At 28.8% G+C, this 23695-nt stretch overlaps 3 protein-coding genes across 3 annotated transcripts; 1 reads left to right on the top strand and 2 right to left on the bottom strand.

Moving 5' to 3' along the window:
* Positions 1-513: 513 nt before the first annotated feature.
* Positions 514-23632, top strand: LOC124494598 (G-protein coupled receptor GRL101). The gene is made up of 20 exons (XM_075729261.1): positions 514-883; positions 6540-7289; positions 9561-9668; positions 10459-10575; positions 11842-11967; positions 12057-12155; positions 15365-15508; positions 15571-15723; positions 15857-15988; positions 16075-16590; positions 17184-17295; positions 17381-17527; positions 17653-17724; positions 19169-19240; positions 19428-19499; positions 19770-19841; positions 20008-20079; positions 20140-20430; positions 20495-21750; positions 23442-23632. The coding sequence occupies exons 2-19, from the start codon at positions 6731-6733 to the stop codon at positions 21507-21509; spliced, it is 3879 nt and encodes a 1292-aa protein (XP_075585376.1). The 5' UTR covers positions 514-883; positions 6540-6730; the 3' UTR covers positions 21510-21750; positions 23442-23632.
* LOC124494605 (Golgi-associated plant pathogenesis-related protein 1) lies at positions 12682-14011 on the bottom strand. Its single transcript, XM_047057812.2, has 4 exons — positions 13851-14011; positions 13368-13790; positions 13188-13311; positions 12682-13124 (listed from the first exon to the last, which is right to left on the bottom strand). The coding sequence occupies exons 2-4, from the start codon at positions 13677-13679 to the stop codon at positions 12898-12900; spliced, it is 663 nt and encodes a 220-aa protein (XP_046913768.1). The 5' UTR covers positions 13680-13790; positions 13851-14011; the 3' UTR covers positions 12682-12897.
* LOC142597372 (ATP-dependent DNA helicase PIF1-like) lies at positions 22121-23023 on the bottom strand. Its single transcript, XM_075729102.1, has one exon. The coding sequence runs from the start codon at positions 23021-23023 to the stop codon at positions 22121-22123; it is 903 nt and encodes a 300-aa protein (XP_075585217.1).
* Positions 23633-23695: the final 63 nt, after the last annotated feature.

Genomic DNA, 23695 nt, shown 5'->3' with positions numbered 1-23695 from the left:
AATTTGTTCGGAATGAAAATCATTATTAAATCTTTATTGATTTTCTGGCCAATTGTATCGTGATTACCGGTATATGAGATTCAAATGTTATAATTAGTATATATCACTTTTTTTTGGAATCAATATTATGATTATAGAACGATGATCAAAGAATAAAAAAAAAGTATAACCAAAATATAACCAAAATCACTAAACCAATTATTTATTATCCACCAATAAAAATAATCAATTCAGATAGAATCCTATTTTCTCTCTTACTTCATGTTCATCAAATGTTTTCAAGTAAAACCAACATTTTATAGATTGAATAATTAAATTCAATTCATTTCCACATTTAACAATGTTTGCCGTTTATAAAACTACTTACTTATCTATCACTAAATTGTAACTTTTTTCTCGTATCGAATACACACACACACTAATACAAACGAGCATTCGTTTCCCGGTAAAAAACCTCAATTCAAATCTTTCATCTACATATATAAATGTTTGCCTGAAACCAAAAACAAAAGTATTATTCTATCATCTCATTGTCGTCAACCACTTGATATGATCATTCGATTTGTTTTGTTTTTCTTTTCTTCACGTTCTGTTCATGTTGTTGTATTAGTACTTATATACAAGATTTAATTTGGATAATATCAAAGTTTGTCCCGTTATGTGTTTGTGTCAATGGTCTTTTTTTTCCTGCCTTTCATTGTACTACCAATAACAAGTCATCACAAGTGCAACTAACCATTTAGTCTCACTTTTATACTATTGAAATCATTGTTTGAATTCTTCTCTTTTTCGTGCTGTTTTGTGCCACTATCGTTATATGCAAAAATGTCCCTTAAATGTAAACTCGACTGTATTAATTCTTTGAAAAAATAAAACATTACAGGTGATGTCCGAATTGTATTTGCTTTGAAAGAATTTTCGTTTCAAACACTTTCTTTTTTTTTGTTTCACAGTTTGTTATTATCATTATTTTTATTTGCTCACCATTTTCTTCAAATTAGACCAATATCTTTAAGATTTTTTTTTCAACTACATGCTTGCTTGTCAGATTTATGTCTATTTGTGTGTGTGTGTGTCTGAGTGTGAAACGCGTTGTAAAATAGCCTTATTGCTTTTGTTATATAATTCTAGGTTTCTTGCATGTTTTACAAGTTGTATTCTTTTTTTTTCTTTCTTTTTACATACAGAATGTAACCTACGGACATATAATATACAGTTTATCGAAGAACTTTGACTAAAATATAAACCCCTGTCATTATATTTATTTTTTCTTTAAGTGTTTTACACTTTGAAATAATGTTTAAATGAACTGATGGAATTTTTTTTGTGTTATTATTCTTACTATCAATTTCATCATCAATTTTTTTTGTTGTCATTACATCCATAAAAATGATGATGTAAGATTACAAGGTTGCGTAAGCAAGCTAAATAAATTGCCACCAAAATATGATGCCTTTATATATATTGAACAAAAAGTAACCAAGATTTTTTTTTAGCTGATTCAATCATTGCGCAGAAGCATGCATGTCTTCATGATCTCATCAATGATGATGATGGTCGATGGTTGGGTAGTCGTCGTCGTCGTCTTTAAAATGGAGAATTCTTTTTTTTTCTTCTTTGCTTTCAGTTGTTTATTTGATCTCATCGGCGTGAGACGACAAATTTCTTTGCCAATTTTTTCTGTTGTTTCGTATTATCTTCATTTATAGATAGCATTTTTTTGTTTTCAATGATAATGGATACTTTAATTCTTTCATAATTTTCATATTTCAATATAACTTATTTATTTTTTATGAATATTCATGTGTCAACAAAAAAATATAATTTTCATTCATTGGTCAAAATGGCCATCATAATTAATGTAAACAAATCAAATCCATTATCAATGAATAGTATTGAACAAATATTTTCCCACGTTTTCAATTGTTGTTACAGTTATTATAATGATTACCATAACATTCAATATAATAATAATATGATTATCAACAGCCACCATTATCATCATGATTTATTTGCCGTGTCTAAAAAGATTTTGTTCGTTGTCCATCTGCCATTATTTTTTCTTTGTACCTTTTTTCCTTCATGTTTTCATTGTTATTTTCGTCGTTCATTTGTATGGTTCTCTTTTTCTACATTGTTTTCTATGTTTGTTTCGTTTATTTTTTTCATTTCATTTTCAATATTCATTTTTTTCGTTTATTATTACCGAATGATTGATTTTCTTTTGGCTATCATTCTTGTTATTACATCATCATCATGTATTTGTATCGTCATCATCAAAGCTTTTTGCATCACTATCAACAATAACAACAAACAAATATTACATGATTCAAACCATAGATATCTGGACAGTCCTTTTTCATGTGCCTTGTCCATTTCGATGTCCTTGTTGTTGTTGTTGTTTTCTTTATTTTTTTGTACATGGACTTTGGAATTTATACCTGTTTTTCAGTTACTGAAACTAACGAATAATCGAAATGTTTTTGTCATCGTCATTAACATAGTTGTTTATGTTGTTGTTGTTGTTGAAATTTTTCAAAAATTTTTTTGCTTCAATAAATTTCACTATCTCGATTATTTACAGCCATTTCATGAGAAGACTTGTTCATTCACATGGTCAAAGTTTCGAACAAATTTTGGTAAGTTTTATAATCTATAAAGTAATTGCTATCACATGATATATAAATGAGAACATGATCACTAAAACGCTTTTAACATTGGTCAAATTAATGGAAAAAAAGGAATTTGAAAAAAAAACTGGAGAAGGAAACAAAAAAATTCGGAACAAAATAGAACAAAAACTGTAAATCCATTCCTGTAAACGATGAAACCACTTGACTTATATTTATACAACGATTGTCTGCTTACGACATGACTGATGTTTGAAATCATTGAAATTGGATCTGATTCAACTTTCTTTTTCTTATTTTTTTTTCATTTTGTTTTAACGATTAAATGTTTGTTTGTTTTGTCTACAAATTAATAAGATTATCATTTTCTTTGATGACATTTTGTTTTGATGCAATCCTCTTTTCATTCCATTTTTTTCGATTTTTTTTTCTGATGTCAACATTCGAATTCAATGTGGTGGTGTGTGTGTATGTCAGTTTTACCATCATTATCGATTATGTCATTATCGATTATTGTTAATCGTTTTGCTTTCCATCGATTTTTTCAAAAATTTTATAGAAAAAAAAACAAAGCAAAACAAATTTTTTGAGCTAATGATGCTAGCCCATTTTTGTTTTTTTTTCTCAATTCTTTGATTTAATTATTTTTAATCTTCTTTACCAGAATTATTTTTTTCAATTTTTTTTTGCACGTTTATTTACCAACTAATTATATGCTTCACAGACATTCGTGCATAGAATTTGATTTTCTTTCTACTTGTTTTCATTTTATTTTGTTTTGATTTGATTCGTATTCGAATTACACATAAGAGATCATTTTGTTTTTTTTTTAGTTACGTTTTCTGTATTATTATGGTATGAAAAACAGAGCTTTTTCAATTGTTGGTCTGTTGTTTTTTTTTGGCTTTTTGAACTTGAAACCATAGATTTACAATTCTACAAATGCTTACTAATAATAGATGATCATATCGTGTTTGTACATATTTTCATCTTGTTAATAAAATTGACATTCAAACAACGAACAAAATTCTGTGGAAAATAATATTTCGTATTTGCACAATGAAAGATGGTATCCAACGCATACTAATGTCAATTTTTATTCTGTATTTAAATCTCTGCTTGTTGTGTGCCATCATCATACCATTTGTATGTTTTTTCTTCTTCTCTGTTCAAATTCATTTGAAACTATTGCAGTCTTTTTTGTGCATAGTAAGGAATTGCTCAATTCTCTTTAATGAATAGTACATCTGGAATTTTTTTTTACAGATGAAAAAATATTGAAAGAATTTATTATAGCCATCGGTCTCCATTATAGCTGTGTGTATCTTTTTGCTTAATTTTCATTCTCATTTTGTTGTTTGAAGCAATCAAGAATAAACGCTTGAAAGGAAAATGGAGAGAAAAAACAATTGAATATTCAATGAATATTCACTGGAAAAATTCTGATGATTGATCGGTTGTTTGATTCTTTTTTCTTCATTTGATCCCAAGTTGTTTTTTGTTCTAGGACAATTCGTTTTCGCATGAACCCTATATCGATTGGTCGATCGATTCTATTCGATACAATTCAATTGGACAAAAAAAGGATCGACAATTTTTAAATTCATTCTTTTATATATGATAATGGTGATCATTATGATATAGTATATATTGTAAGTTTATTAATATGAATTGCAATTTGATGGCTAATGGTTCTTTTAGATTTATTTTTTTTTCTCACTTTTTTTCATACTTATACCAATATACACAATATTTTTCACACCAAAACGAATGATATATTAATTGATTGCTAAAAAGACTTGACAATCATCGATCATCATCAACAGACATTAAATCGATCGATCAGTAAACCTGAATTTAATGACTTGAAATTCTTTTTAAAAAAAAATTTTAACATTGAGAAAAAAAAGATGAAATTTTAAAGCTTAAATTTTCAACTTTTTATTCTAGTTAATGACGATTTTTTTTTGTTCCACAGTAGATCAAAATTGATGAGAAAATAACCAAAATATCAAGAAAAAAAATTTCTCAACGCTTTTAAAAATAAACGTGTGTTTAATGATTCTATAGAATTTATGCTTTTTTCAATTCAAACTACAAATTTTTATCAATTTTACTTATCCAATCCAATGTGTCTATTTGTTTTTTTTCTATATTATTCATTTTCATTTGTTTTTGTCGATAATCAAATAACACTATATTGAATTTGTTCCCAAAATTAGATTGAAATAAATCTTAATAAATGTTGTTGCAACAATCACAAAATGAAAAAATATTAATTAAAGACAAAAAAAATGAGAACAAAATGAAAACAATTTAATTAGAAGCAATCTAATTTTTTTCCACGTGGATCATCATTGTCATATATATATATGTTTTAATCCTATACGTTTTTTTTCATTTACAAGCAAGTACAATTACACATGTATTTTGTACTTGTAATTGTGATTTTATAATTCATAAATTTGAAAAATACAAAAAAAAAATCCATTTTAAACATAGTTTTTTTTCAATACACAAGTATATGCTCCATCTCTGGTGCTGTTTATAAATAGTTTTTTGTTCAAAATATAAAAAAAAAGAAAAAAAGAATAAAAAAATGACGTCAGAAGAAAACTTCGATTTTCTATTTTTTCATATTCTTGCGATAGAACTGCAAAATTGATGAGATTTTCTCTATTCTATCTATGTACTTTCATCTATCGCATAATACATCCATAGCATATGTACCCATTTTTTATGTTTACCAATTCTGTCACCATAATGTTTTCAGTATTTATATGTGTGATATGCGTGATAGAATTCTAGTTGATTGGAACAAAAATTATATTTATCGGTCCGATCAAGAATATTATAGAAACATATAATAGTAGCAGCCGCTTCACAAGAATTTTTTCACTCATCGTAATTTGTTTTATTATTAACATCATCTTTTTTATCTAAATCTATATGATGATGATGAAAAAAATATGATTTATATTCTTCAACTTTTATCAGGTGAAATTTTTTTTCAATTTTTTTTTTTGTTAAAACTTTCCTTTTACATTTTATTTTTTACTTTTACTTCTTTATGTTCTTAGTATTGTCGTTTTGAGGATATTCTTGTAATCATGTACTAGATGACATGAAAAAAACTTGCCTCCAGTATAACGAGCAAATCAAATATTTAACACAGCCATATGTAATGATGATGCGAATTATTTTTAGATATAGATTTTCTTTTATCATTATCGATCTTGATGTTTATTCGAGTGTGAATTTACACATTTCTGTGATATGATTTGAAAATTCATTCTTTTCTACTATTTTATGTATCAAAATTTTGTTCACAAAATATAAGATTCCCATTATCAATTTGATTGGATTCTTTCTGCAAAAGAAAAAAAATGATGACTCTATTTTCAGACATTTGACAATTTTCTCGTAACCTTGGAACGATAAGTTTTTTTTCCTCTTAGATAAAACTTTTATTTTTCCTTGTTTTTTTTGTTAACCTTGTTTAGATATTGTTAGAGATTGAATACAATGTACAAAGTGCTCTTACAGTATGATACAATGTTGAAATTTTGATGATTCAAATGATTCCAACATTATGTTCTTATGTTCTTTTTTTTTAGTTGTACGTTATGTATTAGAAAAAAAACAATAATGATCATAAAAAAAATCTTATTTGTCACAAATAAAAAGAATTGTTTCTCTCTTTTTTTTGAAAGGCTCCATTTTTTATCAATTTATATCTTTTCAAGTGTAATAATCAATAATCTTTCAACATTTTTTTTGTTTTCATTTTACGATAATTGATTTTCACATTTGTTAATGATCAATTTTCTTAACATCAAAATTAAACGACAAATTGTAATTTGTTTTTATTAATATTATTTATTACTTATTCTATTCACAATATTATAGATTTATTACTACAATTTTCTGTGATTTATCTTATCGATTGCTGCCGATATTGTTATTATTATTGCTATACAACAATTCATCACCATATTTATCAATATCAATGGCTACTTAATTCAGTGAAAAGTTATCAAATCTATTTTGCTCATCTAAGTCATCGATCTTTTTATCACACATGTTTTGTATTGTCCATTATGTTAATCATGACCAATATGATGACATTTGCAATGTCGACCATTGATACAAAGAATGATAATAACATTTCCATTATTCAACATTACGATGATTCTCATTTAAATGATTATAGTAATACAAGATTTATCAAAAATCGCACCAAACAAGATGATTCAATAATCAATAAAATGAATATCGTTAGTAATTCGGATGATGATGGTAATTCGGATGAAACGCATTCAGATGAATTACATGTTAATCTATGTGAATTGATGCGACAACAACTGAAACAACGATGGCAACCTAATGTTAAGAATGATCATAATTATTATTATTTACAGCATAATCAAGCCACTTTGATTACAACTACTGAACATTTTCATCGACATAGCCATAATCATTTTCATTCACACCATAATCATGTTCATCAACAAAACAGTGAACAACAGCGTTTGCAACAACGTGAAATCATTACCTGCGGTAAAGATGATTACGATGATTCGTGTTTCTATTTAGACACCAAATGTAACGGTGTTTCCGATTGTCCAAATGGTTTCGATGAAAGTATCGAAATGTGCGGTATGTATTTTTTTTTTTTTTTTTTTGAAGTTATGCAGCATAAAAAATCATCACCAGTTTTCAATTGAAATTCATCATTATTTAGATTAATCAAGATAAAAATAGAAATTAATACTAATGGATGATTTTTGTATTTTTAAATCACTAGCTACATTTTGTTTTTGTTTGTTTTAAATTACAAGAATTACGAGAGAATGATGAATTCCCTCCCTCTTCAACAGATTTTGGATCTGGTTTTTTTCGAATTTAATTGAGCCTAAAAGCTTTAAATCAATCGCGGCTCTTTCAAGCCATAATAATCAATTAAGCTTTTGTTATAAGTTTTTTTTTGTTTGCCATTCTTGATAAAGATCAAATAAATGAATTTTCTTGTTCTTTTTTTTTAATTCAATTTAGAGTTGAGAAAAGAAAAAAAAATCCAATCCCTATAGATTCTTAGAAACAATAATGGTTGATTATTGAATTCCTACAAGTTTATTGAAAACTTTTTCGATTCAATGTTGAGAAAAAAATTGATTGCATTATTAAAACTAAACTATTTCACATCGAATTATTATTTTTTTTGGACATTTTCTGAATTTATTCAATGTTTGTTCATGAAATGTAATTATTTGTAGTAAGCATCAAACTAATTCTCAATCGATTTCATTTTATCTATCGATGAAATTGATGATTGTCTATAATTTTCATAATTTTATTTTCTAAATGTTTACTTGTTTTTTTTTAAATATAATTCAATGAAAACAAAAACAAAAAACAACAAACCATTTTTTATTAACATCACCATCATTGTTGATGGTTTAATGTTATTAAATAATAAAATTCACTCTTACTCTTCCTGCTTACAATTTTCTAATCCGATCAATCGATTCGATGGCACGACATATAAATTTTCAGACAAATGAATCGATTTGATATTTTTGACATTGAGAAAACAGAATTAAATATTTTCCTTTCACATTTTCTCAGAATTCGTGTGCGTATGTGTATGTTTTTTTATACTTATAATTCGATGAGCACATTTAATTGCATTGTTTTACAGGTTAGCAAATAGAGAAAAATAAAAGCTTTTCCTCTTCAGAATCAAATTCTGATAATGATTCTATGAATGTATTTTATGTGGAATGATTCCATTCTCAACATGAATGATGATGATTTGTTTAAATTATTCATGAATAAATAAATGAATTCATCATTTCAATTTTTCTCTTTTGTGCAATATAACTATTTTCAGACATTTGACATCGATAAGTTTTTTTTCCTCTTAGATAAAACTTTTATTTTTCCTTGTTTTTTTTTGTTAATCATTATATATGGTAGAAATTGTACCACAATTCTTATCATCATCAGACTAATCAGAGCAAATCGAGCAAGTTTTCCAAATTATCATAACAATTTCTTAAATATAAAAAAAATTAAGCTCTGAATTTATCGATTTATTTATAATCATTATTTACCAAACATTAACAAGTAATTCGCTCGAATATTTTGGAATTATCGTTATTTTGTTCAATAATGAAAATGTGATTCTTGTTACCTGTTTGCTTAAACTGTTGACGAATCAGTTGTGAAATTGGAGAAATTTATTCATTCATTTTAATTGGAAACTTTTTCAGTGTATTCTCCACCCAATGATTATGATTACTATTTTCCGTGAAAGCATTAAAATCTAAATCATTTCTCTCATTTCCATTGTTTTTTGTGTTCTCGCCATTCTATAAATTCATATATTCTCGATGACCTTTCATGGCTCCAATAATATGATCTTTCATTGTACATTTTTGTCATAAAACAGCTTCGAATTCATAAGCGCATGCACAACATAAGATATATGTAACTTTCGGTTTGATGCCGAGTGCAAAGGGTTAAATATAAAAAAAAATTAAGCAACAGCCTTTAAAATATGATTTTGATGATGAAACAAATCAAAAGCTCTTAGTTTAAGTATTTTTAAGCTTTTTGTTCTCGCCATTCGATTGGAAGTTATGAACATATAGAATATAATAAGATTTCAAGCCAAGAAAAAAAAGAAGAAAAATTGTTCATGTACAATTTTTTTCTTAGCATTTTAATTGGCCGTTTTTTGAACAAGATTTTCTATGAATTATGCATTCTGTAATGATTGCTTAAAATAAATTTCTTGGTTATGTACGAATTTATGTATTTTCATGATTAAAGTGAATAAGCCATCACTGACTTGTCATCTTTTTTGTACACCTGAAACATAACTGATATTGATTTTGATTTTATATTTTTTTTAAATAAAAATAGGTTGTATGGAACATGAATTTGAATGTAATCAAACATGCATTGATTCATTGCTGATACGTTGTGATACAAAAATCGATTGTCAAGATGGTGGCGATGAAAATAATTGTGGTATGTATCAATCGTTTATAGTGAAAATTCAATTTTATTTTGATTTTATGTTATTTTTCAATCGATATAATCGTTCATCACACAGTCATCAGATAAAACATTTTTTATCATCAAAATCAAATGCGTAAAAGTGAATAAAAGCAAAAAATGTTCTCGAAAATAGCAAGCAAAAAAGAATATCATATCATATGATGAAAATTGAAAATACTTTCTTTATAGTTTGCGTGATTGATCGATTTGAAATTCGATGTATTAGTTTCTTTTATGGACAACCATTTACTCAAATGGAATATATACCCAGCAAAAAAAAAAAAATTCAATTCCAATCCATTTTATTCTCATTACATGCAGCTTGGTGAGTTGGATTCGATGGAAACCATAATATCTGAAAGCAAAAAAAAAAAAAAAAAATAAAAAAATGAAAATATTTGCGAATAAACTCCCGAATCCATTTTCGGATTGCTTAGCAAATTACCTATCTCTTTTTATCGAATACCTTTTTTTGATCTTTTTTGTTTTGTTTTACCCAATTCCTGGATCATTTACATTACTATCATCAGTTGGCTTTTTTCCCATACTAGATATTATATACCCTATAGGCTATTTTTAGCAGAAAGATGTAATGTATTCCTGTGTGTGGTTCATATATTTGACCATCAAATGACGAAAACAACTGTTCATTATTATTTTGTTTGTATCGGTTGTGTTGTGTTGATATTTTCATTTCCATATCTTCTTCAAATAAAAGCCATTTATCATTATTTTTTTTTGTCTCATATTGTTGTATTAGAAACGTATGTTTGCCCTGAAACACATTTCAAATGTAACAACCATTTTTGCATACCAACGGAAAATGTATGCGATTTTCAAGACAATTGTGGAGATAATTCGGATGAAGAAGCATGTAGTAAGTATAATTTTTGATTCATTAATATGTTTAAAATGTATTTTCTCTCTGTATTGGTTCTCATTTTTGTGTATAATCTATTTCCGTGTGTTTGTGTGTATGTGTGTCTGTGAATATGTATGACGATCATTTTCGAAAATAATCCCAAACATTAATCAGGAACAACAACAACGGTTTTTATTTCTCAAAGTCAGTTAGACAATTAACAACGAATATTAATGTGAATGGAATATGATTTCAAGGAAAATAAATGGATTAAAAACTATTTCCTTAAATTTTTTGGAACTCTTTTTATTTTTCATTTAATTTTTATGGCAAAAGGAAGTGTTGAAATTTTGTTTTTATTCAAATCAATTTATTGATTTTTGTTTTTCTTAACATGCAAACTAATTCTTTTTGACAGTCATCATCATCATCATCATTAAAATGAAATTTCTCTCTTTTGATTCACACTCACTAATAATGAGAATGATGGTAGAAACGGAATTCAAAATAAATCTTCTAGCAAATGGACTTGACACAATGGCTTTGGCCTTTCATTATCGCCTATTTCAAAAATAGAAAATTGGGTTATTTTGAAAAAATGCACTTTACCACTATTCCAAGATCGAAACTATAGTTCATTTTCAGCATATGATTTTGAGCACAAAGGAAAAGTTCCAAACAGGAAAACAATTCAATCTAAAACAATTTACTCTAGGGAATTTTTTTATAGATTTTTTTTCCTCATCTTGATGATGATTATGACGCAACACAACCATGGTTATGGCAGCATGATTAATCCTCTCATCATAATATGGGTTTTTATCCTCTTTAATTTTGGTTTTTAATTAAAAATGTTGATGCGGACAACAACAGAATCATCATGGAATGTTTCAATTTTATCTTTTATTTTTTTTTCACCCACCACTTTCTCACGGGATTAAAATACAATGTGTTTATCCAATCAACTTTAATGTTTTGCTAGACTTTTATGTATATATACATGATGAACATAAGCGAATAAAAATTTGTTTTCATGTTCGAAAGCTATATTTTATCACTGCAAATTGTTCATTCATGTACAAAGTTTTTTGTAGATCATATTTGTTCCAAAAAATGATCTACAAAAAAAACAATAATAATAACGAATTCGCTTGGTCGATTTTTTGAAACGACCGGTTTTCTTGTTTCAAATTCATTCGTATTCATTCATATAATATTCACATTTATTTGATGGTAAATGAACAAATTAAATGAGATTTATATTATTATTTCACTTTTCAGCTCATCGTGCCTGTTGGTTTGGTGAATATAAATGCGATAATGGCCAATGTATTCAAGCGTATGGTGTATGTAATGGCCAAAATGATTGTATCGATGGTAGTGATGAGAAACAATGCAATCCTATGGGTATGTTCAAGCATTTTATCCCTTCTTTTTTTATCGATTTTATTTTTTATTTTTATTTTTTTTTTTTTTGATAATGAAACAAAACAAAGATTTTGTCACATGCAACCAGACCGGTATACGTGTACATCGTAGTCTTTGGTGTGATGGACAACCAGATTGTTCAATGTTTCATGAAGATGAACTTGGATGTAAGTAGCTAATATTTTTTTTTCTTTTGTTATTATCACTTTAATGACAAACATAATCATCCAATTTTAATGTTAGATGATTCTCTCAGCTCATTTAATTGTATATACATCAATAATACATTCTGGTTTTTATCATTCACATTATGCCACAATATTATCTCTATCATTAAATTTCATTCATATTATTGTTTTGTTTTTGGTTTGCTTGATGGGCATTTATTATCATCATTATCTGTCACTAATGAATAATGGAATATATGAGAATTTCTAACCTAATCTAATCGACAGTCTTTTGATAATAGCATTGCTTGCGACATTATTCTTCAATTTAAATTAATTATTGATGATTTTCAGTCTGTTCATTCTGAATATGTTCAAACCACAAATATATAATGCCATAGTTATTGTTATTTTTACTTGTCCAAATCATACATTTTTTGCTGGTATTAAAAACATTTCCGATCAATCTCTGTTCAATTCACCAGTCATTCAATAATGTGGAGAAAGAAAATGCAAACGCCCAGAATAAACGATATTTTTTCATTTTATTTTTTGTTTTGTTTTGTTTACAAATAGGCTGACTATTAAATCGGTTGGCAAATTGGATGAAAATTTTTTTCATTCTGATTTTTATTTGTATTTTTCTTGATTATTTCTAATAGCCTTAGTAATTTAGGCAACGAATATCAAAGATTATAGCATTTTATCATTATCATATTTATCTTTTTCAATTTTTTTTCATTCATTTTGGTCGTGGTACATTTTCGTTGAATTCTCCTTGATAATTACCGGGTGGATCATAGTTGGCTACCACAAAGATTGAGGAACCTTGTTTAGCATATGCAATGCCCAATTGTTTTGATTTACGCCAAACAACTTGAGTAAAATGTCCGATACCCGATTTGAAACCCGGCGAATTAAAATTATATTTATGAATCTCATCATACCATGCATCGACGGCATCATTTCCTATTGAAGAAAAAATTCTAGTTTATTAGAACAATGTATTTTATATTGGCAATAAAATCTCACCATGAATTGTGACATTGGTACCGCCTTTCATGAAGATATTTTCTCCATATTTCTTATCCGGTCGATGTTGCATTGAATTATTTTTAGCAAGATGATTGGCCCATTCTTGAGCATATTGACAAAGCTTTTTTATGGTTTATCCACTGATTAATAATATCTATTTTGATCCATTGTACTTACCTGTTTAGATAATACCAAATTAGGTACACCATGCTTAGCTCGATAATGATTATGTCGATTCAATGAATCTTTCTCGAATTGATTACGGTCATAATTGTCTTTGGAGGAATCATTCGTATTATTCTTGGATGATGGAATGTGTAATAATTGCTTCAGGCCTGAACTAAAACCACCACTATTACCCGAACCACCACTACTTCCAGTGCTCATAGTTGCATTTGCTGGACGAATTCTACGTATAGTTGTTGTTTCAATTACTTCAGTTCCATCTGATTCACGCCATTTTTTTGTCTTTGTTTCGGTTGTTTCCATTTTTTTTCTGGTTGTTCGTGATGTGTTAATTAATCACTTTTACAATGTTTATAATTAGTTAATAATATATGATTGTTAGTCGGTTTTTTCTGTTGTTTGTTTATTTTCAAACTAGATGAATTTATTTAAACAAAATTTTAAATTTGAACAATGTTTAGACACAATCCTTACCATTAGTTTCATACACGTAATGAGAGCAACAAAAAAAGTTTTGATTTTAGAAAACGTTAATTTTGTTTCTGTTATTAATAAAAATTGATGTTGATGATTGATTGAAACTACTAATCAGGCTCCATGGTAATTCTTCTGATAAAAATGATCCATAAATCCGCGTTATGTCAAAAACTCCCGGAATGCGCGTTGTAGGTAATGATACTTGACTCAAACAAAATTCCCTCTTTTTGTGTGTGTGTGTGTTAGTAAACCACTTGAATAGATCTGCAATAGATCTGTTGACATTCCATCATTATTGTTATCGATACGTTGATGGTGATGATGATAATGTTATGATGTTGATATATGTATGCTATATCCATCATTGATGACAGATTTGATCACACTTGTATTTCTCACTTTTAGTTATCAAAAATCCTTGTTCCATAAATGAAAAAAAACCACTACCGTTGTACATTGCCAATGTCAATGCTGATGATTGTTTTTTTCTTCTTTCTTGCATCATAACGATGATGATGTACTGTAGATTGAGTACTATATTCTTGACATATGAAACAACAATGACATTAATTGATTACTATAACAATGATTTTATATTCCATACATATTGATTGTGTTTTATTTGCGATTTGCGATTGTATTTATTTCTCTAATTTTGTTGCAAGATCAATTTAATCTTAACAGATGTGAATGATGATGAATAATGAATTTTAATTTTTATTACTATCAAAGATTATATTCGAAAAATCATGTTACGTTAAGCATTTACCATGATATTCAAAATATTTTGAACAGAACCGAATTTTTCTTGTCATTTTTTTTAGGCAATAATCCACCCTAATTTCACAATACACGAAAAATTCTGAATATATTAAGAAAAAGTGGAATATTGTTGTTGGCCTGAATTATAATAATTTTTTTTGCATTTTTGTTTGCAAGTCAAAACGAAAAAATGCAAAATAAAAAAAAACTTTGTACAAGAATTCGGCACATAATTTGAAAGTGAATTCTGGGATCGCAATAACATTACAATAATAATCATATACAGAACAGTCCCCATCTCCTTTCTGACACTCCCATAGAAGATAAAATTGAAATCTCATCATTGGAATGAATAATAAAAGTGATATAATGGAAAAAATTGTTATATCTAGATTCTAGAATTTTACATTTCGAATTTTCATCTTTTCATTGAAATATCATATAAAAAATGCAATTGACAAACTAGCTTGGGAATTTGGTCAAATTAATGATGATTACGTATTTTATGTATGTTTACAGTGAAATTACAATAATATCAAAGTGTGCCATATGTGATAAAAAAAAAACAGAATTAAAACCATCGCCGTTAATTATCAATTGTTTTTTTTTGCAATGAAAATGAAACTACACAAACCATACGCAATGCTTAGAATATTTGTCAAATGTGGATTATTATATTTTGGATTTTTTTTGTTTTCTTGCTAAAAATTATGATGATGATGATGATGATGATTATTGGATTATTCAAGGCCGAGAACAATGCCAACCAAATGAATTCCGTTGTACGAATAGCAGATGCATTCCGATGGGAAATCGTTGTGATACCATTTGTGATTGTGCTACCCATTGTGAGGATGAACTTGATTGTGATGAATATTATACAAAAATTGATGGTAAGAAGATATTGGTGTCTAGCTAATAACGTTGGATTCATTTAATAATTGAATTTGTTTAGGGGTCACTTATTGTTCGCGTACAACAACCATCAGCTGCTCATTATCGGATGATGACCAATACATTGACCGTTGTTTAAATAAACAATATGTCTGCAATGGATATAATGATTGTCCGAGATTATTCGATGATGAATATGGTTGCCCTTTTGGTGGTGAGTAATTTTTTTCATATTGCTCTTCTGTATCTATACTGGATCGGTAATTAGATACAGAATCCTATGATTTATTTTCTGCATTTCAGATGATGAAAATCTAATCAGTGAAAAACATCTCTTTTTTTCTCAGGTTACACAGAACAAAGCTGTTTGAAAATGAATGATCATTTTTGGTGCCCTGTCGAACATCGTTGCCTTCCTAAATCTGTCCATTGTAATCATATCCAAGAATGTTTTGATGGCTTTGATGAATTGAACTGTGGTCTGTATACCCTGTCAGCGTTTTTCATTTATAATATGATTTCAATCATATTAATGCATTCTGTCATTCTATATCTTAAAAATTAGACACAAAACCTTGCAGTTCAAATGAATATCAATGTCTGAATGGACAATGTATTGATCAACAAAAACGTTGTAATTCTAAATTTGATTGTTATGATAAAAGCGATGAGATTGGCTGTCGAAATCATTCATGTCCAATAACACATCGTCGTTGTCATTCGGGGCAATGTATACCAGCATCTTCATGGTGTGATTATTTCAACGATTGTCTTGATCATTCGGACGAACAGAATTGTAATACATCTTCTACTTCTCAATCATCTTCAAACGACTGTGATTATCAAACACAATTTCGCTGTGATAATGGCCAATGTATATCGGCAGAATTTCGTTGTTTGCTCACATCAGATCCACGAAAAATTTGTGCCGATCGTTCAAATTTGAATGGCTGTAGAAATTTTTCCTGTCCATCAAATAGTGTTAAATGTGCTGGTAGTTTTTGCGTCGATTCTACTCTCAAATGTAATGAACGTCTTGACTGCCCAGTATTGTCAGATTGGGCTGATGAACAACTTTGCCGTGAGTTTATTTATAAAATATCCATAAACAAACATACTTGGCCTGAGACTTGAATTTAGCGTAAAATAAATTTAATGGTTGTTAGTTGTCATTTTCAAAAGTAGAATTAGCTGTATTTCGAGTAAGAGTATATAATTAAAATTGATTATTGGGCCGAAAAAATCTTAACATTCTTTGATTTAGTATAGTAAGATATAGGAAACAAAAACCGATTACTTATTAAGTTGAAATTTATCCAAACATTCTTAATCATAACAACATCATATGTTTAGTTTGTGTTCCAATTTAGTGGCCGGTCCATCGTAAATGTAGTCAAAAGATTTTATTATTCTGTAGGTTTCTTTTCAAATTGTCAATGAGCTAATTATTTTTTTTTTAAATCCGATCATCATTTATTTTGAGGAAAAATATTCCTTTTCCTTTCAATTAAAATACGAAAAATTTAGTGTATAAATCGTGAGATCGTATACTAAATCTAAATTTATTTAAAAGATTGTTTTTATTCTGTAACTTGTGTTAATATCAATATTTTTATTTTTGTTTTTGTATGAGATCATCTTAGTTGATTCACTAAAATTATCTTTTTTCATTAGCATTCTATTGTTCGGATAGCCGTTTATGTCAATGTATCGATACGACAATTAATTGTTCTGGACACTCATTGCTCACAATACCGGGATCCATAGAGGATCAAATTCTTCGAATGTAAGAATTATTCTATAATGATTAATTAACTGAAATTGAATTGTATTTGATTTATTGATTAAATCATCAAAAAAATTGGTTCAAGGATATTGAAAGGAAATCAATTGGGTCTCAATCTAACATTGAACATGTTTAATCGTTTAGATCGTATGCATATGATTGATCTTAGTGATAATCAAATAAAATTCATTCTACCAGGATTATTTCGTAAATTATGGAAATTAAGAATTCTGTAAGTACATTTTTGTCCTTTCTTACAAAATATGTTGATCTTTTGTTTTTTCACTCAATCTTGAAACACTCCTACACACATAAACACAAAAAAAACACGCACGCATAATCACTATTCGAATCAAGACATTTACGAAAGAATCTAATCGAAACAATCGAATCGTATACATTTACCGGTCTGCCAAATTTAGGAACATTGTAAGTATATCCATATGTGAATATTTAAAGAAAAATAAAACTAGAATAATGTCCATTGTTCATTGTTTGTGGTCGATTTAGGTGTTGTTCATGTAGAGGTTATATGCGTGCGAGCCGAATTCCATTATTAGAATTGTGCAATCATCCATGAGAGATTATGAGCAAAGAAATATAATTCACATTTTTTTTTCTTATTCTGACATGCCAAAATGATAAATGATAGATTTTAGTGTTAGTAGTCGTATATATTGATTTAAAATAAAAAAAAATTGAAACAACGACAACAAAATAAAAACAAAAAAAAATAAATACTGAACATATTGTTCTAAATAATGATATTAATTAATGAAAATAATCAACATCCAGTTTAGGCTAACTTATTTGTGTTACTTTTATATATATTTTTTTTTGTCGATTATGTTGATAATGCTCATGTTATTTATCATCATCATCATCAATGATAGTGAATTTCTGATGAGTTTCTATTTATTTTTATTCTAGCAGTTTATTTATTTATTCTCATAATTCACGAACGAAAAAAAAAACGAAAATTTCTGATAACAACAACAATCCGACCAATAGTATTCATATATATATATTGAATTCTGTAAATAAAATTCGATGCACACATCTTTTTTTTTATTTGATTGAATAATTCAACACATCTATAGAATAGATGATGAAAAAGGAAATGAAGAGGAAAAAAATCCGTTACATTTTCATCCAATCATCATGGCATTTATTCTCACCACTCGAATAAGTAATATATCAATTTACTTCAGGCAATAATGTACAACAATATGCTCAACATTATTACGTATACTGACCATCTTGATTTATCTGTCTGTTGGTCATTTAGTCTGTTAATCAGATGGCTGATTATGGCCTGAATAAATATTTATATTATATAACCATAATGACGTTATGTGACAACTACAAATAATATACTAAAAAGGGAATTTTATTATATAAATAAAATTATTATTATTATTATATTGATAGTGATAGATTCTAAATTATTAAAAAAAAAGAAGAAAACCTTTCATTAAAACCAAGAAAAAAATAATCATATTTCATATTGATTGGAAACGAATTTTTTTTTCATTTGTTCAATTCAATTTTGATTTCATCCGAATTCTTGACATTCGATCTGTTTATTTGAATCAGGCAAATTCTTTATTTGATTCATGAGTAGTTAACATTTGAGTTATTTGAAACTCAATTGGTTTGATTATGAATTCGACCACATTTGAAATGACAAATTCAATATTCAATATTGTTAGATAGAAAAGAAACTTTGTATTTATGGAAAAATTATTCTCATTGGTTTTTTTTTCTTTCTATTCGTTTTGCTATATATTTTTTTTATATTAAAAAAACTCATTACAAAATTCACTGGATGGCTCAATGTTTTGTAAAAAATAAAAATAAAATCTTTCTAAAGAAGCTTAAACGGAAACCATATACGTCTGATACGTGAACATGCATTCAGTGGTTTGGCATCGTTGAAAACATTGTACGTAATCTAAATTTGACACATCATCATTGGAATAAATCCCCACGAGAATGATGGTGTTTATTTTTTTTCTCGATCATTCATTCATTCATTCATTCGATTTTTTATACATTCTTTTTTTACATTTTTTTATATATATAAATTGCTCCATACGAACAACGAATGATGAATAAAATTCGTTCATCAGAGATCTAAGTAATCAGCATATAACTTCATTGCAAAAGAATTCATTTTCAGGCCTTCGTTCGTTGAAAAATCTGTATGTATTTTTTTTCCATAATAAAAATATCGAATGGATTGAAATTTAAAATCAAAAAATTTTTGTTTTCTCCATAATATTCTATTCGCTCTTTTATTTTTTGCCATTAAAATATTCTATATATCCTGATCGTATTTATCCTTCTTTATTTAATGGAAACTTTGATAATCAATCATTTTATCATTATTGTCACTATTACTAATCAATAATAAATGACTTAATGTCTTGACACACCGGAATCATATTGACGAATCCGAAATAAAAAAAAAGTGATTTGTCAAATAATCAAATCAACGAGCTTCCTGATGGCGTATTCTCCGGTTTATCATCGGTTATATCAATGTATGTAATGATTTGAAATGATTTTTTTTTTCATTTATTTGTGTTTATTTTACAAACAACAATAATATCGATTGAACAACTCTCAAACAAATGATATTCTTTCATCAATGACCAATTGTTGAAAATAGAATAATGATGTACAATTAATCTTTTTTTTTGTCAATAGAGATCTTCGTGGTAACAAGATAAAATCAGTAGGTTCAAAAGCATTTCAAGGAATGAATGCATTGAAACAGATGTAAGTAGAAACTTTTGTTCAATAACATAATTACTGATAATGGATGTATTATTTATGTAGTACATTTGATGAATTTCATTTCTGCTGTCTGGTACGACATGTAAAACAATGTTATCCTGAACCGAATGAATTCAGTTCCTGTGAAGATCTCATGTCTAATACAATTTTACGCATTTGCATCTGGTGTCTCGGGTCTATTGCATTGATCGGTAACATGTTTGTCATATTATGGCGTCTCCGTTATAAAACGATCAATCGTGTCCATTCATTTTTGATCATCAATTTGGCTCTTGGTGATTTATTGATGGGCATTTATTTATTAATAATTGCCAGTGTCGATTCCTACTATCGGTATGTATATTTTATATATGTTTTTTTTGTACATTTATCTGAATGGTTTTTTTTGAACAAATAGGGGCATATATTTCATTGTCGATGCACGATGGCGTCATAGTTCGCTATGCCATTTTGCCGGTTTTCTTTCCACGCTATCATCGGAGATTTCCGTTTTCTTCCTCATCGTCATCACTATTGATCGTTTGATAACGATAACATTTCCCTTTCGTATTTATCGTCTCCGTTCTAAAGATGCCAAATTGATCATCATTTCCCTATGGCTAGTTGCTATCATTATTTCTGGTTTACCCCTTATACCTGTCGAATACTTTGATAATTTTTATGGACGTTCTGGCGTTTGTCTTGCTTTACACATCACTCACGAACGTCCAAATGGATGGGAGTATTCGGTGTTTGTTTTTCTTGTTCTTAATTTAATTAGCTTCACATTAATATGTGGCTCTTATCTTTGGATGTTCATCGTTGCCCGAAAAACACAAAAAGCAGCAAAATCAAATGGTCGAAGATTTGTAACTACCGAAACAAAGGTGCAAAATCGTATGGCACGACGTATGATGTTCATTGTAATGACAGATTTCTGCTGTTGGATGCCGATTATTGGGCTTGGAATCGTTTCGTTGTTCGGTGTTCGAATTCCTCCACAGATATTTGCCTGGATTGCTGTTTTTATCTTACCTTTAAATGCGGCCGTAAATCCCACTTTGTATACACTGAGTGGATTACCGCTTCGTCGATCGTCGAGTAACGGTTTCAGCAATCATATTTATTCCACACGAAAACCTGGATCTCCTAATTATCATCAGAGCCTAAGTAGTCATGGCAAACATATTGGCAGCTGCAGTAACAAGGACACTAAATTTTCTTCAAATTCGACACGTACATCAAATAATGGGGAACAATTTGGTGGTTATTGTAAAAATCGACGACATTTTACTGATCATAATCATCAAAATTCAATGGTCAAATCACCATTGCTTCAATTACCTTTAACTTCACTTATTGGTGATCAGCAAAGTAATAAAAACAACAATGAATTTGAACAAGATGAAAATGATGATACAAGCTATTTATGAGTAAATACCATCCAATTATAATAATCACCTCTCTCCACTTTTTTTGATGAAATAACTAAAATTATAACAAAATGTATATGTAAATGTATATATTATTTGTAAATATGTGTTTTATATTTTGGAAATAATAATTTATTTTATGCATCTTTATTTTTCACTTTTCACACGTCGATTTGTTTTTCCTAATAATTAAATGGATACGTCAGGATACAGACAATCATCGGATATGTGGCATAGATATGTATCATTGCACATTTTGAATTCAAGGTTATAAACTTTTAACGCTTCGTGCCTGACGGTGGATTTATATTTTGCTTATTAGGTGCAGGGTCAGCCATGACTTTTGTATTGTACCTGACACCTTTGAAAATGTTACGTAAATCCAACATCAACTTATCGATCAAACAGCATACTTATTATTGTTCATCGATATCGATAAGTTGGCGGAATACGATATTTTTGGTGTAGATGCTGCGATCGTTGTTGACCGTCAGCAAAATAGCACCTTGCTTTTCCTCAATTTCCTCGACAAAAATCTTAAGATTATTTGGATTTTTGCATCGGGAAAGAGCCACATACATCATTCCATGTTGGAATACTGGTGTGGGAAGTTATACACCTACTTTTTCGAAAGATTGCCCTTGAGACTTATTAATTGTCAGGGCAAAACCCAACACCACAGGAAATTGTCTACGCAACAATTTGAATGGCAGCTCAGGATCTTGATCATTTTGTTGGAAAATGATCCGAGGAATCAGAGCCTCCGTGTTTTTGTGCGTTCCTGTCAATATGCGAGCTTTACTGGTGCGTCTATTTAGTTGTGTGACAACTAAACGTGTACCATTAAGCAAACCGCTTTGTGGTTCAACATTGCGGATCAACATTATAATGGATCCAACTTTTAATTCCAGTTTGTGTCTAGGATAACCTTGCGGGTTCATCGCATGAAGACACTCAACATTGAATTGCAAACCGCTGTGGTTTTCCGCAATATTGTCAATGCTGTAATAAATTGTATTCTCACCAATGAATGAGTTTGATATTTTTGTATTGAAAAAATGTGCTAAATCATTGGTGGTGGTGAGAATGACCTTTTTGGCCATTTCCTCTGCCTGATCTTGATAAGCTGGATCAAGTTGACCATAGATTTCAGTTGTTAGCTCGTCAACGCTATTAACTAAAAATTGATCTGGAACACGAAAGTATTCTGGATCTGTGATTCGAGATGATTCAGCTCGAAGTGTACCGTTGCCCAATTTAAGAAGCCATTCATTGTATTCAGCAAAATTGGCTGATCTCATATTGGTGCTAAGACTAAACCGTTTTGCATATATCCAAAGCGGTGACTTCTTAATGCTCAAGTCTGCAGAAGAAACACAAATTCCTCTGGGAACAATCGGAGATATTTGACGAAAATCTCCCCCAAAGATGATTAATTTACCACCAAAAACTTCTTGCGACTGCATGAGATCTTTGAGCAATAAGTCAATTATGTTAATCACATGAATCGACATCACTATAACAATCACGTGGTCGCTATCTAAATTCGAATTCGAACTCTTTCTATGTTCTATTGAATGACTGCACCATCTATTGGATTCAAAAGCTGCGGCAACGTGTGCTGAGCTAGAACAATTGAAAAAAAGCTTTGTCGAAGCTACATACCACAGAAGTGACTTCTACTTCTGAGCTGGACGAACTGTTTCAGCGGCATTCAAAAGTTTTCCCGCATGCTCAGACACACACACACAACACACACTGAGTAGCTCATACTAAATAGTTATGTTTGTACTGAAAATAAGCAGGAATGGCCGGCTCAGCTTCCCCGCATCAAATGCCAAGTTAATACCCATTGCAAGTACACAGTGCAAGCACTTGGCGAGTGTAAAAATCGCAGTTACACACAAAACGCTTAGCCTCATAGACTTGTAGATATTGCACATTTTGAATTCAAGGTTATAAACTCTTTATATTATTAGGTGTAATCATACAAACTGTGAGCATTAATTTGATACGTAAGATTATTTAGCACTGCTATTCTAAAGAAGCTAAAAAAAACTTGATCAAATTTGATTGGATTGATATGATAAATAAATTCACCATCAAATCTATTGAAAGCAAAATGTTTTTTTTTAACTTTGTTGTAGACCTTTTCTATTCACAAGAGGCCGAAAATTCATATTTTA

Source organism: Dermatophagoides farinae, chromosome 3, assembly GCF_024713945.1.
Source record: "Dermatophagoides farinae isolate YC_2012a chromosome 3, ASM2471394v1, whole genome shotgun sequence".
Classification (NCBI taxonomy): Eukaryota; Metazoa; Arthropoda; class Arachnida; order Sarcoptiformes; family Pyroglyphidae; genus Dermatophagoides; species Dermatophagoides farinae.
The sequence above is the reverse complement of the archived record's forward strand: the minus strand, read 5'-3'. Positions and strand labels throughout refer to the sequence as shown.